Source organism: Carassius carassius, chromosome 15 (genome assembly GCF_963082965.1).
Source record: "Carassius carassius chromosome 15, fCarCar2.1, whole genome shotgun sequence".
NCBI lineage: Eukaryota > Metazoa > Chordata > Actinopteri > Cypriniformes > Cyprinidae > Carassius > Carassius carassius.
In genome coordinates this window covers 822,851-839,290 of record NC_081769.1, presented here as the reverse complement: position 1 = coordinate 839,290, position 16,440 = coordinate 822,851, and the positions used below count along the sequence as shown (strand labels likewise).

General features: G+C 39.7%; 1 protein-coding gene across 1 annotated transcript in view; it reads left to right on the top strand.

The window, feature by feature from the left end:
- The first annotated feature begins 11,232 nt into the window (after positions 1 to 11,232).
- LOC132157968 (lysophosphatidylcholine acyltransferase 1) overlaps positions 11,233 to 16,440 on the top strand; it is a 43,228-nt gene continuing 38,020 nt past the window's right edge. Inside the window, exon 1 of the mRNA XM_059567204.1 lies at positions 11,233 to 11,550. Coding sequence (XP_059423187.1) covers positions 11,440 to 11,550 — 111 coding nt within the window. The 5' untranslated portion in view covers positions 11,233 to 11,439. The remainder of the gene's footprint in view (positions 11,551 to 16,440) is intronic.

The following is a 16,440-nucleotide window of genomic DNA, read 5'->3' as shown; positions in this document are numbered from 1 at the left end:
AATTTGTGGGACAAGCAATATGTCGGCCAATACTGCACGGTTTGCTATTAATTGTGCTGCAGTGCACTTAACTTGCAGAGAGTAACTCCTGGAGTTTGTTTCTGAGAGGGAACAGAAGTGCTGTGGTGTATAAAACACAAGGTTTGATTGTGTGAAATGTCACAGGGATTGATTCGGCTCCTGCATTACCATTCTAATCAGTGGTGTAGAACCACGTGTAGAGAAACACACGCGCCCCGGGCTACCAGGGAATTGGACAAGGCCCGGGAAATTGTGTCCGCGCTCCAAACAAGTGTTAGGTGATTGTTTACTTCATGTCTTTAAATTGCATTTCTTCCGTTTTAATTCCTGCGGCGTCAGGAGAGCGACGGGCCTCTCGGATGCTTACCGAATGCAGAAGTCCCGACCCGAGGGCAGCAGCGACAGCCACTGACACCCGCGTGATATTAAAACTCAATATAGCGCTGTTTTCTACTTCAGCAGCCGAGAACATGGCTTTAGCAAGGTTGTCCGATCCGCTTCTCATTTACAAGAGTAAAGAAAATGTTCTGCAGTAATATTGCCATTTTACACAGCCGCAGTCTGAGATTCACCGCACTGACCTCATGAGTGTTCCTCCACAGATCCTCTAGAATCATCACGAGCAGTAATATTCGTGTCTGATCATGCACCACGGTAAATGTGATAAACAAGGAATACTTGTTTGTGTTGTGGTTCATCAGAAAGATGATTCTGTCCTCATTAACACAGACCCGTGTGATTTCATCTCTTCTGTGGAACATATAATGGGAATGTAATGCAGAAATATGATGACCGGACCTTTCCACCAATTTTATTTTAGTATCCTTTAGATATTATGTTTTTTATTAATATATTTTATTTTATTTTTAAACTTTTAGTAATTTTGTTGTTTGGTCATTTCCATTAGATTTTTTATTATTATTATAATTATTAATGCTTAAATAGTTTCTATTAACTTTTATTTAAGTTATTTTAGTACATCAAGTAAAACTAAATGATAATTTGATTTATTTTATGAAATAATAAAATAAAATAATAAATTAAATACGTATATGGCACTGTTTATGGCAGTTTGGTAAGATAACCAGTCATCCACCTGCTAATAGTTATGATACAAGTTCTTTAAATAAATAAAAACAAATAAAAAACTCAGAAGCATCTTGTAAGTACTTAATTAAAGCTTGCTTAAATCCTCCATATCTGGGTTCTTCTGTCCTTATTTAAATTTAGTCGTTACATTTATTTTTCAATGGGTTATGGCATAATTTAAAAAGCAAGAAAATGACAACAATTCACTCCGCCAGCACAAGAGCCTTTGGCGCCCTCTTGTGGCTGATATTATTGAACTGTATTACTGTCTTTGTCACAAGAGGGCGCCAAAGCCTGCACAAAAACCATCAGCTCTCACTGAACACAGGTTTTTCTCCATGTTAACAACAGAGGACACTCTTTACAACACGTGCATTGGCTGCTACTTTTGATACATTTTATTGAACCTTCAGGCAAAACATATATAAAAATTGTGTTTGTTTAAAAAGTTTTTGATGATTGTCACATTTGATGCATCCATCGTTTATGTCTCATATAGTCTGATATAATGAGAATATGAAGGGGGGAAAAAAGTCAATTTCATTTAGAGGTCCAAACTGAGCAACAATATGAATTTGTTGCAGATGCTGATATGTATTTGATTAAATTGTGAAGTTTGTGATGTAAATCAATGAGATCTTTATAAAAAGTAGAGCAGATATTGAAATAAAATGATCTAAATATCATGCTGTCACTCCAATATGTCTTAGTAGTAAGATGAGATTAAAATGATCCAATCATCTAATGCAGTGGATCCAGTGCTGATGGACAGATGAAGAAATCTCCTCAGAAGATGTGAGATGTTCTGGAGGCTTGTGAAGATCATTCCTCCGCTGAGGAACAGTGAAAGTAAAACCTCTGAATATTTGGGATTTTTATCTGATGATTCCCTCTCTTTGAGGGCTTTTTTCAGTCAAGTCCTGTCTTTGTTTTGAAGCAAGAAGGAGATTGGTGCTTCTTTCCTGTCGATGTTGGATTACTGTGATATCATCTATATGCAGGCGCCTAAGAGTTGTTTACAAGTGTCTGATTCTGTTCATGGAGCTTTGAGGTTTATTACTAATTCTAAAGCCCGACCCATCATTGTTTGCTGTACTCTTGGGTTGGATGTCATCCTGTAGATTTACACATATACACACATTTATCTATACAATTATTATGGATTTGTTTCCCTCTTCTTTATAGCAGTATATCATTCAAAATGGTGTAAAGAAAGATGGCCTTTGCTCACAAGATTTTGTTATCTTCCAAAAAATCCCAGAAGTAAGTACAAATATAGGTAAAGGCCATTTAGTTATAACCAGTTACAAGATAAATGAGTGGATCTCACTAAATTAATTCAAGTGTGTTTTAAATTATTTCATTTTGATTTACATCATTGTAATTGTTTGGACTGATATAAGAATGTATTTTGTTGTTGTTGTTGTATATATATGAATTAATGTATTTGTTTTATTTTCAAATGTTTAACTAAGTCCTGTCTTGTCCAGTGCCCTCTTGTAAACAAGATTTTAAAGGGGTAATGAGAAATCAAAATTCCCTTGATCTTTTGACATATAAGAGGTCACTGTGCTATTAACACATTCTAATCAGAGCTCAAATCTTTCTCGTTAGTCTAAAAACAGCTTATATTGAAGCCAACCTGCCAAAATGAGACCTTGTGGAACGTTTCACTTTTGTGACGTAGTAGTGTGGCTACATCATTTTACTGTAGATTCGTTTACAAACAAGGCATTCGATTCGACGCAGGATATTCAGAAAGACTGAAACTAAAAGACGATGCTAAGTGACTATTGGATCTGACAGTAATGTCGCAACACAAGTGTGACTGTTTTCATTATGTGATCACTATTGCTTTGTCTGTTATTACAGATTGTTTGCTATGTATTGAGTTACTTATGCATTATTGACCTAAAACACAGTCCTGTCCATTTGTGTAGGATGCATGCTGTCAAACATACACAACGATTAGTCAATCATAGTAGGAGTTCATTTACTTCTGAGTCTACAATCCCCCACGCCTGTTCAAGCAGAGTGTTCTGATGAGGGGTCAAAACAGGACTGACAATAGCCTATTGCTTATTAATTACAAAGTTTTTATATGTAAAAATCTTCATAACATTATAAGTGGACCTCACACAATGTAACACCATGACAGCAGAGGGAGCTCTCGTCTGAGTTTTGACCGTGACTTCCTGTTTGGCGGCCATATTACCCTGGCCACCATATTGCATCTTTGCGAAGTATTGCCAGTTTACCCTTCCTTACCAAGCGTTTGTTTCACTGTCTAGTTTTCCTGTGTATGACTGGTTTTCCTGTTTTTCTTGACTACTCTTTTGGATTGCAGTTTTGCCTGTTTGCCGGTCCGGACTGCCTTCTTGTGAATCGACCTCACCGCTTGACTTTATAGACACTGAGATTGGATTTGTGGAACTGTTTAACAAATACTGCATATGGATTCTACTTCGGCTTCCGCCTCAACTCCATTACAGAATACTTTGCCCACAATGAATCCAGCTGAGGTTTCTCAGCTCCAAGCAGCTTTTTCTTATTAAACTGAGTTGTTGAAAAATTACCAGGAACAACTCAACAAACTGCAATCCGCAAATGACCATTTAACCCACTATATTCGTTCACTTCCCTCGCCCTTCACCTCAACGGTAACTGGTAACTGGCGTTGCCAGATAAGTTTGATGGTTCAGCAGGAAAATGTCATGGGTTTATTCATCAAGTCCGTATCTACGTATGTGGAAAGCCAAACAGATCAGTTTTCTTCTGAGTGAAGTAAATGCATGTTCTTAATGTCTTTGTTACATGGCAAAGTGATTGATTGGGCTTCAGCGGTTTGGGAGTCGGATTCACGCTTTCGATAGTCTTTTGAGTATATGTTACCACAAATTTGTGAAGTATTTGATTATCCTGAGGGGAGCAAGGATATATCTAAGCAACTGCTTCACATGTCACAAGGGAGCCGCTCCGCTGCAGATTTCGCCATTGAATTTAGAACTCTTGCCGCTCAAAGTGGATGGAATTATGTGTCATTGAAGGCTGTATTCAAACAGAGTTTATATGTGGAGCTCCAAGCTGAGTTAGCCCACACGGGTGAAGACTTAACATTTTCTGCATTCATCATCATGGCCATCAAGATTGACAATTTGCTGAGAAACACACCCAAAAGAAGATCCACTCGACAGCCATTTTTTAACTCCCTTACTGCACCCTCTGATCACCAAGAGCCCATGCAAATAAATTATGCTCATTTATCTGATGAGGTGAGAACTCGGTGCCGCCAACATAATCTGTGCTACTACTGTGGTGAAACAGGCCATCATCACGCTGAGTGCCTACAGAAAGCCCGGAGGTCCATCTCTGTTACCAGCTGGCTGTAGATCAATTCTCTCTGCCAATCTCAAAGTCATTTATCATTCCTGTTTGGCTAAATACTAAAGATGGTCCCATTACTTTTACTGCATTGTTTGACTCCGGTGCCGCCTTAAATCTGGTCAACAAGGATATCGTCAAGAAGTACAGTTTAACCACACTACTTTGTGTGCCCACCATTTGCATCACCGATGTCAACAATAAACTGCACCTGCTCAGTTACAAATTGGATTGTTCCAGAGAGAAAGCATTTCCTTTTATATCATTGATTCACCCCATATGAAATCATTCTAGGATACCCCTGGCTATCCACTCAAAATCCTGTATTATCCTGGAATCATGGAGAACTGACTCACTGTTCTGAATTTTGTTAAAACCATTGCATGCCCATCAATATGCTTCAACAATGTCTCACAACATCTGCTGAAGATCCAGTTGCTGCCTCCAGTTTAAAATCCCTGCCTACTATCAGGACTTTTCAGATGTGTTCAGCAAGAGCAAAGCTTCAAAGCTACCACCTTACCATCCCTATGATTGCACCATCAATCTTCTGCCCAATGCCATGCCACCCAAGAGTAAGCTATAACCACTATCACACCATGAATCCAAGGCTATGGAAGATTACATTGAAGAGGTTTTGAACCTTGGTTTTATTAAGCCCACAACCTCTCCAGCAGCAGCGGAGTTCTTCTTCATTCAGAAGAAGGATGGAGGTCTAAGACCTTCCATCCTTCAACAACAATGTTACTGTAAAATTCCGCTATCATCTTCCACTTGTTACTGACGCATTAGAACAGCTTGGAGAGGCTAAGATTTACACCAACCTAGACTTGAGGATTACTTATAATCTCATTCGCATCAAAGAAGGGGATGAGTGGAAGACAGCTTTTCTCACCACGGGAGGTCTCTATGAGTACTTGTGACACCGTTTGGGCTAGTCAATGCCCCATCTGTGTTCCAGTCATTTATCAATGAAATATTCAGGGACATGTTGAACCATTATGTGATTGCCTACAGAGACGTCTTCTTTATATATTCCAAGTCTGACGATAAAACATTGAATATGTTTTAATCATCTTTTCTCGTCTTCAAGAACACCAGCTCTTTGTGAATACAGAGAAATGTGAATTCCATGTACATCACACCATTTTCTTATCATGGAGTCGATATGGATAATTACAGGATTCAGGCAGTTATGGAGTGGCCTCAGCCATCAACAATTAAGGAGCAATTTCTAGGTTTTGAGAACTTCTATCACTGTTTCAATAGAAACTACAGCATGATTGCATCACCGTTGACATCTCTCCTAAAGGAGAAACCATCCAACTTGAGATGGTCAAACGAAGCTACTGCCACTTTCACAAAACTCAAATCAAGCTTCACTTTGGCCCCATCTTGAAACACCCTGACTCTAACCTGCCATTTGTACTGGAGATGGATGCTTCAGACTGTGGAATTCGGGGAGTATTATCACAATGTCATGGTCAAACAGCTAAGTTGTATCCATGTGCTTTCTTTTCAAGGTAACTTACTTCTGCTGAGAGGAACTATGATGTTTGTAACAAGGATCTACTGTCCATGAAATCTGCAGTCGAGGAGTGGACACATTGGCTGGAGGGAGCCATTCTTCTGTTTTAAGTTACCACAGATCACAAAAACATTGAATATGTATGCCAAAAGACTAAATCCATGTCAAGCCAGATGATCATTATTCTTCTCAAGATTCCAGTTTACTGACACATATTGTCCAGGAAGCAAGAATAGTAAAGCAGAAGCCCACTCCAGGTGCCATGATCCTCCCCTCCAAGATAATTTACCAAAACCCATCTTGCCTCCTTCAGTTGTTATTGCCCCTCTATTGACCACTCAACAGGATCCTCCACCTGCCAGGTGCCCACCCAACAAGCAATATGTTCCCCAGGTACTAGGACAGCGGGTCATGCAATGGGTCCATACATCCATCAACTCAGGACATCCAGGTATCTATTGTACCAAAACAATTGATCCATAATGCTTTCTGGTGGCCAGCAATGAATAGAGAGATAACAGATTATGTGAAGGCTTGTCACAATTTGTGCACAGTCTAAGATCCTAAAGGAACTTCCATCTGGTCTGCCGCAAGCCATTACCTATTCCACAATGTCCATGGTCCCATCTGTCAGTTGACTTTGTGACTGATGTGCCCCCCTTCACAGTTTTCACAACTATTCTGGTCACCATTGACAGATTCTCCAAGTCTTGCCGCCTCATTCCCCTCAAGGGTTTACCCACTGCCTTCTTGTGTATCAACCTCACCGCTTACCTTTACATATGTATATTTCCTAATCCCAGTCAAAAAGCCAGTAGCAGCAGTTTGGACAAACTACAGGCTTGATAATGAGTCAGTGAATTACAGTAGTCCAGTCGAGATGTACGAACCTGATTCCAAAAAAGTTGGGAGACTGTACAAACTGTGAATAAAAACAGAATGGAATGATGTGGAAGTTTCAAATTTCAATATTTTATTCAGAATACAACACAGATGTATATCATCTGTCATATCATATGAAATGTTTAAACCGAGAAAATGTGACTTTAAATTTCATGCCATCAACATATCTCAAAAAAGTAGGGACAAGGCCATGGTTACCACTGTGTGGCATCCCCTCTTCTTTTTATAACAGTCTGCAAACGTCTGGGGACTGAGGAGACAAGTTGCTCAAGTTTAGGAATAGGAATGTTGTCCCATTCTTGTCTATTACAGGCTTCTAGTTGCTCAACTGTCTTAGGTCTTCTTTGTCACATCTTCCTCTTTATGATGCACCAAATGCTTTCTATGGGTGAAAGATCTGGACTGCAGGCTGGCCATTTCATTACCCGGATCCTTCTTTTACGCAGCCTTCATGTTGTAATTGATGCAGTATGTGGTCTGGCACTCTCACGTTGGAAAATGCAAGGTCTTCCCTGAAAGAGACGATGTCTGGATGGGAGCATATGTTGTTTCTAGAACTTGTATATACCTTTCAGCATTGATGGTGCCTTTCCAGATGTGTAAGCTGCCCATGACACACACACTCATGCAACCCCATACCATCAGAGATGCAGGCTTCTGAACTGAGCGCTGATAACAACTTGGGTTGTCCATGTCCTCTTTAGTCTGAATGACATGGCGTCCCAGTTTTCCAAAAAAAGAACTTAAAATTTTTATTCGTCTGACCACAGAACAGTTTTCCACTTTGTCACAGTCCATTTTAAACGAGCCTTGGCCCAGAGAAAACGCCTGCGCTTCTGGATCATGTTTAGATATGGCTTCTTTTTTGACCTATAGAGTTTTAGCCGGAAACGGCGAATGGCATGGTGGATTGTGTTCATCGACAATGTTTTCTGGAAGTATACCTGAGCCCATGTTGTGATTTCCATTACAGTAGCATTCCTGTATGTGATGCAGTGCCGTCTAAGGGCTGAAGATCACGGGCATCCAGTATGGTTTTCCGGCCTTGACCCTTACGCAGGGGCGTTGGACTGGGGGTAAAACCAGTACTTATTACCAGGGCCCCAAAAGAAGAGAGTGCCCTTGAAAAGTCTGGAATATATATTTTCAGGGGGGGGGGGCATTAGGACTGCCTATGCATAGGGCCTTGGATCTTGTGCTGCGCCCCTGCCCTTACGTGCAGAGATTGTTCCAGATTCTCTGAATCTTTGGATGATATTATGCACTGGAGATGATGATAACTTCAAACTCTTTGCAGTTTTTCTCTGAGAAACTCCTTTCTGATATTGCTCCACTATTTTTCGCCACAGCATTGGGGGAATTGGTGATCCTCTGCCCATCTTGACTTCTGAGAGACACTGCCACTCTGAGAGGCTCTTTTTATACCCACTCATGTTGCCAATTGACCTAATAAGTTGCAAATTGGTCCTCCAGCTGTTCCTTATATGTACATTTAACTTTTCCGGCCTCTTATTGCTACCTGTCCCAACTTTTTTGGAATGTGTAGCTCTCATGAAATCCAAAATGAGCCAATATTTGGCATGACATTTCAAAATATCTCACTTTCAACATTTGATAGGTTATCTATATTGTGAATAAAATTTAATAGGTTATCTATTGTGAATAAAATATAAGTTTATGAGATTTGTAAATTATTCCATTCCTTTTTTACTCACAATTTGTACAGTGTCCCAAGTTTTTTGGAATCGGGTTTGTAATGAAAGCATGCACAGCAACTTCCAAATATTTATAAAGACAGTAAAGGTTTATATGTTTATCAGACTTGAACTCAGCATCAAAAACAACACCAAGACTCCTTACTTCAATGTGTACACACAAGGTTAATTTATTAAATGTTTAGTTGAACTCAGAGGGCCAAACTGTATAATTTTAGTTTGTGATTTATTCAGGTGGAGAAAATTGGCTGTCTTACACTTCTTAATGACATTAAAGCAACCAACAAGTGCATGCAAAGCCAAAGTACTGTATACTTTATAGCAAGACAAAGCTGAGTATCATCAGCATAGGGTGATACGATATATTGGGTTTCTGACAAATATTGGCCAGAGGAAGCATATGCATTAAAAATAAAACTGGGCCTAATATAGATCTTTGTGGGACGCCCCATTAAATGTGAGCAGAAGAGGAAGAAATAATTCCCAATTCAACAGAGAGAGTTCCCCTTGTAAAATGCAAAGCAAACCAGTTAAGAACATTCCCTTGAATCCCTGCCCAAAGTCTTAAATGCTCTAGCAACTTTCATGTACTACAGTGTCAAATGCAGCTGTATGATAATTTCACACTGTCCTGAATCAACAAGAGGTTTCAAGACACAAACATTATTATTAACATGTACTGTAAGTCTCCAAAAAATTAATGAACTTCATGATATTCTAACTGTAGAAGTGCTGCTTTTGTAAACCTTAAAATATTAAGCTGCAATGAGGAAGAAGAAAAAAAAAAGTTGGTTTTCCCAACTTTCCCAACACTGGCCACCAGTATAGAAAATAAAAGGCCTCTTTATCTGTGGACATGAATACTAGTCTATCATGTCAATATTTGCGTGAACTGAAGAAAAATAGTCTTGTTTATCTTTAGTAAGCCTATAGAAAGCAATCCATAAATGTGGGAACAAGTGAGAAAAGTGTTAATATGAAGATGAGCCCTCAATTTGATGCAGTGTAATTGTGTAACTCGTGGTGCGCTAGCTAAAAGACCACACCCAAAGGAAAAAACAGAACATTTTGATTGGCTGATGAATGTGACAATCTGAAGAAAGAAAGAAAAAAAAATTTTCAAAGAGGGAGTTGAGGAGACTCAAGAGTATTAAGCATTTTCTTTCCAACTCCCCCCCCCCACCCCCCACCCCCGCAAATATTAGTTTGTACTGAGAAAGTGGAGTAAAAAAAAAAAAATGTCAATAAAGATAATTCACATAGAACTCAAAATGTATCCATTAATTTATTTAAATATTACACATTGCTTTTGTCTAACAGAATTGGTAAATCCTGTAAAACCGAAACATATTCCTGTACAAGTACATTTTTTCTTGATTTTTAGAAATGGTTTTCTACACACATTCTCAGACTTTATCTCAAGATGCTGTTGATTGTTTCCTTGGTAATCTAGAAGGCACTGAAATTATTTATTTAGTGCACATTTTGCCATTTGTGAGAAGGGCGCTGTAATTGCTGCTTGCAGCTGTTGTGGTGGAAATGAAAAACATAAAATACATCTTAAATTATTTATTGGGTTCTACAGTATTCTCAGATGTGAAATTATTAAAAATGTGCACCAATTTACAACATAATTGGAATAAGACACAATAAACAATATTCCAATCAGAGGTGAAATCTACATTGATTTTATAGTGCTTTATTTTCTTCACATCTTATATTTCATACATGCTTGTCACTTTCACTGTGATCTTCTTGGTAAATAAAGCTTTATTAGGTGCAAAATTGTTCAGTGTGGTGGAAATTATACAATAACTGTGGGCCAGATGTAACATTTGAATAATTTATAGAAATACAATAAATATTGAAACACTTTCATGCTTTGTTCAGTTTATCATAGCTTTAACACATACTAGCCTATTTTTTTATTTGTTCTCTAATGGATTTTCATAGTTTAAGATTGGAAGTCTGGATCTGAGACTAGGGGAAAACAATAAAATCTATATATGAAAGTGATTTTAAAAAGTAGCCTAGCAAAGGAAGTCATTGTAAAACGTCTCCGCACCAGTTTCAATACATATTTACACATACAAAATGATATAATCTTAAAACAGCTGAAAAGTTTTAACACGTAGACTCCACTAGCCTGTTCAATGTTATGGGTATGTAACGCTCTAGCGCCCCTAGGGCCTGTATACTGAACTACATGATGAGCGTCTGCTTCTCAGACCTATAGAAACAGAACAAGCAGCAGGAGCCAATTATAATGTCACACCAGAAAACTGTTTTAGAATTGAGGAAGTGTGTAGAATAAATAGACATGGCTTGGTGTTCTCTGTGGGTCCATATATTGCATGTCCTATGTTTACTCTGCTCTGTGTTTCTCATCGGTGCTCAGGAGAGTACAATCACAGCCACTTGCTATTACAAGATAACGAATCTGCCGAATTTAAAAATCAAACCAAACATCATTTTCCATGAGAGGATCCTTGAGGCTCTCAACCTTTGCCGCCCTTCGGAGCGGATGAAGCATCCGCGCATGCGCAGTCACAGCGGAGCATCATCTTGTGGCGTGAGCGGAGGAGGAGCGGCCCGCGCGTGCGCACCGCGGCAGGATTGATTCTGCCCCTCCATGACATCCAGCGGGACTGAGCGACTGCTGCTGCGCTATCGTCAAATACATGCTCCGTCTAATCCCGCAGCCCTCCTCGAGCTCCGGGACCGCTAGATAATAACGCGCTCGAGGCTGACGCACGCAGACAGCGGCGCATCGGTGACGGTAATTGATCGGGTTCGTCAAGGATGAGGCTGATCGAGACGCGCGCGGATGGAGAGGAGAAGCGCGAGCTGCCGCCTCCGTTCAGAAACCCGTTCGTGCACGAGCTGCGGTTCACGGCGGCGCAGAAGCTGCAGGTAGGTTCGACGGGTGCCGGTGTGTGTGTGTGTGTGTGTGTGTTGGTGTGGATGAGCGCGCTGTAGCAGTGCTTTCCTCTCCTCTCTGGCCTGCTGCTGCTCTGGAAGCGGAGTTTCCTTCCTGTGCTACATGTTGCGCTCGGCAGAAGAGCCAATCAGGATCGAGGATCCGCCGTGTGGAGCTCTGCAGCACATGCGAGCCTCACAGCGGCCTTTGTCTGAACCAGCAGATGCGTCTCAAACATGTGCCACATCTATCTATCTATCTGTTTATCTATCTATCTATCTATCTATCTATCTATCTATCTATCTATCTATCTGTCTGTCTATCTATCTATCTATCTATCTGTCTGTCTGTCTGTCTGTCTGTCTGTCTGTCTGTCTATCCATCGTTGGTTCTGTTTGTCTGATGGAGCGGTGGATGAAGGCAGATTTCAGCAGTTTGACAAATAATTCTGTAACCACTACTTCAGATACTTCTTTTTTTATTATTATTAAATGTCGCCTACTACATATTCATATCCAGCAGAACAATTTGAGTGGAAGCTGAATGTGGGATGTTGAGCCTGAGATCCTGCAAGAATCTGAGATGATGCAGAGAGTGTCTTGAGCTTCGCTGGAAGAAAATAAGACCCATTCACGTATTTGTTGATTAGCGGGCTATTAATAATGCAGAGACTTAAATAGGATATGTTTTCTTAAAATTCCAGGTTTTCAGTGTGTTTTCAGACTCTTGGATGTAATATCTCCTAAGATAATCATGTCCCTGACATAAAACTCCCTGAAGTGTGGTAAAACCGCTAGAGTTCAGACATGACACTAGCTGTAGTGATGCTCGTGTTTACAGCCATCAATAAAGAAAAAGCCAGTTATTTGTGTGTTATTGCATAAGCGTTTGCTGATTCTCATGGTACTGTGCACATGTGAAGGTGTGTGACCAGTCTCTTTTCAAGGACTGCCGAGCAATTACCATGAACTGAAGTGACCTCTCCGGGATCCTTTAGCATCACAATGTTGAAGGCTTTGCTTCTGAAATCCTTTAAGTCTTCAGCTCTCTGATTAACAGACAGATCGTGAAGCCTCAGGTAATGCCACTGAAGACCAGCGGTATCCTTCTTCAGTGCGATGGACCGGCTGTCAGTTGCTCTGTTTTCTGTCAGTAAGTTTTAACACCTGATCTTTATAACGTGACACTGATATTAAAAGACCTTCTGTGGCAGGAGCTCTTTTATTCTCATCAAGACTTTATTCTCCTCTTACAGTGAGCAGTCCAGTTATCATCTCTGGTTCCCTAGTCTTTTTTTTTTTTTTTTAAGGGCTGCATCAAAACTTTATTTTATATGATCTGTCACTGTGTATAACAGCCTCACAGACACATGTATTTTAAGTCTTGACCCTGTCATTCATTCACAGACGGCTCCTGTGCGGTCACATGTTTTTAGACCTTTATATGTTTGGAAAGCAGTATTTCTGCACTGGGTGATATGATTGTGTTAGTATATGCGGTCCCATCGTTTCTCAAAGGCTGTTTGCGTGAGTCAATAGTAGCACAAACACTGCAGTTTTGTCTAATTATGGGCTTTCATTCTGCTTACTCCGCTTTGCATTAGATTATTATGTGAATATAAATCGGCTCCTTGAGGATTTATTATGATATAATATTTAACTTAACTACAAATGGCATAAGTGCATTAGATTTTTACTGCGGAAGCCAATGTGTTCGGTGTCCTAGTCTTTATGACATCTATCATCAGTTTTAGTGCTCATTTCCTGAGAGGTTCAGTCATCTGCTATTGTCTTGTTTTAAAGGGCTAGATCATCCGAAAATAAAGTCAAACTCCAAAATATATAAAAAGTGCAATAAAGTAGTTGTAGGATAGCTTTGTGTGACTACAATGTAACTTATCTACAGACAAGTATGAGTCAGTGCTAAGTGTCCAAGATAAAGAACATCTTTTTAAAATGCCGTTTAAAACACATGTAAAGTTCTTTAAGAAATTACTCTTTGTATTTGTCTGCGGCAAGTTCAAACGTATCTCACTGGATCTTGCACACTTTTTAGTTCAAATCGGACTGAAGCATCTGAAACGGTTCGCCGCTGCCAGTCACTCTGAAATGACTGAAATGAACCGATCGCTTGTGACGTCTCTCATTTGTTTTTTTGGAAAATGAATTTGCTGAAGGAATAAATGTGAGTCAGTCTTTCTGGTTTAGAATGGCTTGATGGCAGATTTCCTTGAACAGTACGTGTGGAGAGGAGCGTGAGCAGAAAGGCACTTTCTTCACACTCAACACTAGGGCTGTGTAAAAAATCAAAAGCTAACAAAACCTGCCCAATTACTTCTCACAACTAGCCCAATCGCGTTTCGTTCCAGGTGATAAAATATTTTTTTTTGGCTGGGTTCCCTTGGTAAAATTTGCATTTTAGGGGCTAAACATCACGTTATTTGTATTGGGGTCACTTCTACCCGCGGACATGAAAAACAACCGCAGACTTGGCAACACTGGTTGGCCTTTACTACACAGAGCTGTAGATCACTGACAATCTACACAAAATCGATTTCAAAATCGGAGGCGATTTTGAGTAACTTGTCGGTGGACTACGGCTCTGTGTAGTAAATGCCGCTCCACCTGAACCAGTGTTGCCAAGTCTGTGGTTGTTCTTCATGTCTGCGGGTCGAAGCGACCCCAATACAAATAACGTGATGTTTAGCCCCTAAAATGCAAATTTTACCAAGGGAACCCCGCCAAAAAAATGTATTTTAAACCCGGGATGCAATTTTTCATCGGGGAACCTCCTTTAAAGGCGATTGGGCTAGTTTTGGACTAGTTTTGAGAAGCAAGTGGGCATGATTTGTTATGAAAACCTGGCAACCCTGATCTGAACGCACGTGCTGGAGATGTACTTCTAATCACAGGAGCATCTTTACTAATGAGATGCCCTACTCAACACGTGTTCAGCTACTCAGGGTATATTGTTGTAAGTGCTGCTCTGAACAGAGCTGCTTGACTCTTGCACGTCGCAGTGGGTTTGTGAGTCTAACGGTTGTGTTTTTCAGCCGTGTGAGAATGAAGTTTCTGTCACGTAGTTCCACGCTGACTGTTTCCTGTGCTTGTGGCTGTATTTTAATGGTGATCTCTTAGCTTCCTCGTCGCGCCTCTAACGCTCAGTCCTTCAGTCAGTGAGATGATTCAGACTGTCTGCTTGTGGAACATTTCTAGATGCATCTCGGAGAAAATTCAGCAGCTCGGAGTGAAACTCTTGATGTTTTCTGCTTGTGAACCGAGGCTGTGGTCACAGAGACCCCAGATGAACTCCAGATGACTCTGCTTGCGGCCGTCCCGTCGTTTCCAGCAGATCACTTTCCCCTCTTCACGGCGAGATCGAGCAGTGAATGGAAACGCTCAGTAATCAGAAAATATGAGATCTCCTTGATCCAAAGGACAGGAAGACTGCAGCTCAGAGTAACCAGGACACTTAAATCTGCTTTACATGACTTGAAGTTTTAAAAGGAGCAGGCATTTCTTCAAATGTGTGGAATAGGTTTGAGAGCTGCTGGGTCTTTTGCTCAACCTCTGATAATAGAATTCAGTTCCCAAAAGAACAGCTGTTTACATGTTTATTGAGAAGTGCTTGAGTTCATTGAGCACATTACTTCCTGTCTGCGTTCAGTTTTTCCTCTTATCAAATACATTTGAACAAAATATTATCTTATAACAGATGAAGTGCTATTTAAGACAGTATTGGCTGTGAATAGATGACAAATAAGGCATTCATCTCTTCTCCTCAAATACATAAAACATTAGCCTTCATAGAGCGAGTGTTTCTTGAGTAAACAAACTGCAGCAGTTGTTCAAAGAACCGGTTCTTTATTTACCCTGTACCTCTCCAAACAGCGTGCAGTACTTCTTTTGCTGACACTCCAGTCACAGTTTTTATTGGTGAAGTATTTGTGAAACTCAGACTAGGGTGAAACAATTACTTCACATTATCAACACTGTTGAAAAAAAACCTGAATAAACTAGTCACTATGGAGATACAAGGTTTCTCTCTGAAAATGGCGGATTATTACTTGAATACAACAGTTTTACAAAATTGAGCTGATCAGGATCAGGGCCGATTTGTTTAATATATAAAAACCCTATAAAAATGTTTTTTAATTTTTCCCAAATTCCGTTTTATTTTATTTTTATTACACATCATTTATTAAAAGTAGCCTTAAGATTTTTTTTCTCCCCCCTCAGAATTTTTGATATTTTTTTTTTTTTTTTCCTGGTTATGAAATGAAGGCATAAAATATTAATTTCATTTATCTTTTAATTTTTGAAAATTAAAAATAAGGCCATCAAAAGGGATTCACTGTTAAAATTTAAAGGAAATGCTGTGTTATTAGGCCCTATTCCTTTAAAAAAAGTAGTTGTAGTACTACTATGTAAAGTCTACTGAACAATAGTTATATATTTCTGGCATAACGTCTTCAAGTTAAACAGAACTTTTATTTTGATGGGTTGCTGTGAATAACTTTACACTTCGGTGTGTTTATGATATGACACTAGTTTTACTCAAATGGAACGGTCAGATGCTCATGAAGTGACTCTCAGAGCAGTTCTGGAGATGTTGCTCATGTTAGAGCCCGAAAAAAATACTGATATCGATATATCGGCCGATATTCTCTGTGTATATTGTAGTATGGTACCAGTCAGAGGTTTGGATATTTTCCCATTTGTGTGTCCAAACATTTAACTGATCCTGTATATACATATATACATCTATATACAGTATATACATCAGTGTTTCCCACAGCCTTACACTCTATTTGTGGCGGCACTACCCCCCCCCCCATATATATATATATATATCTTTGACTTCATTGAAATAAGATGAGCACC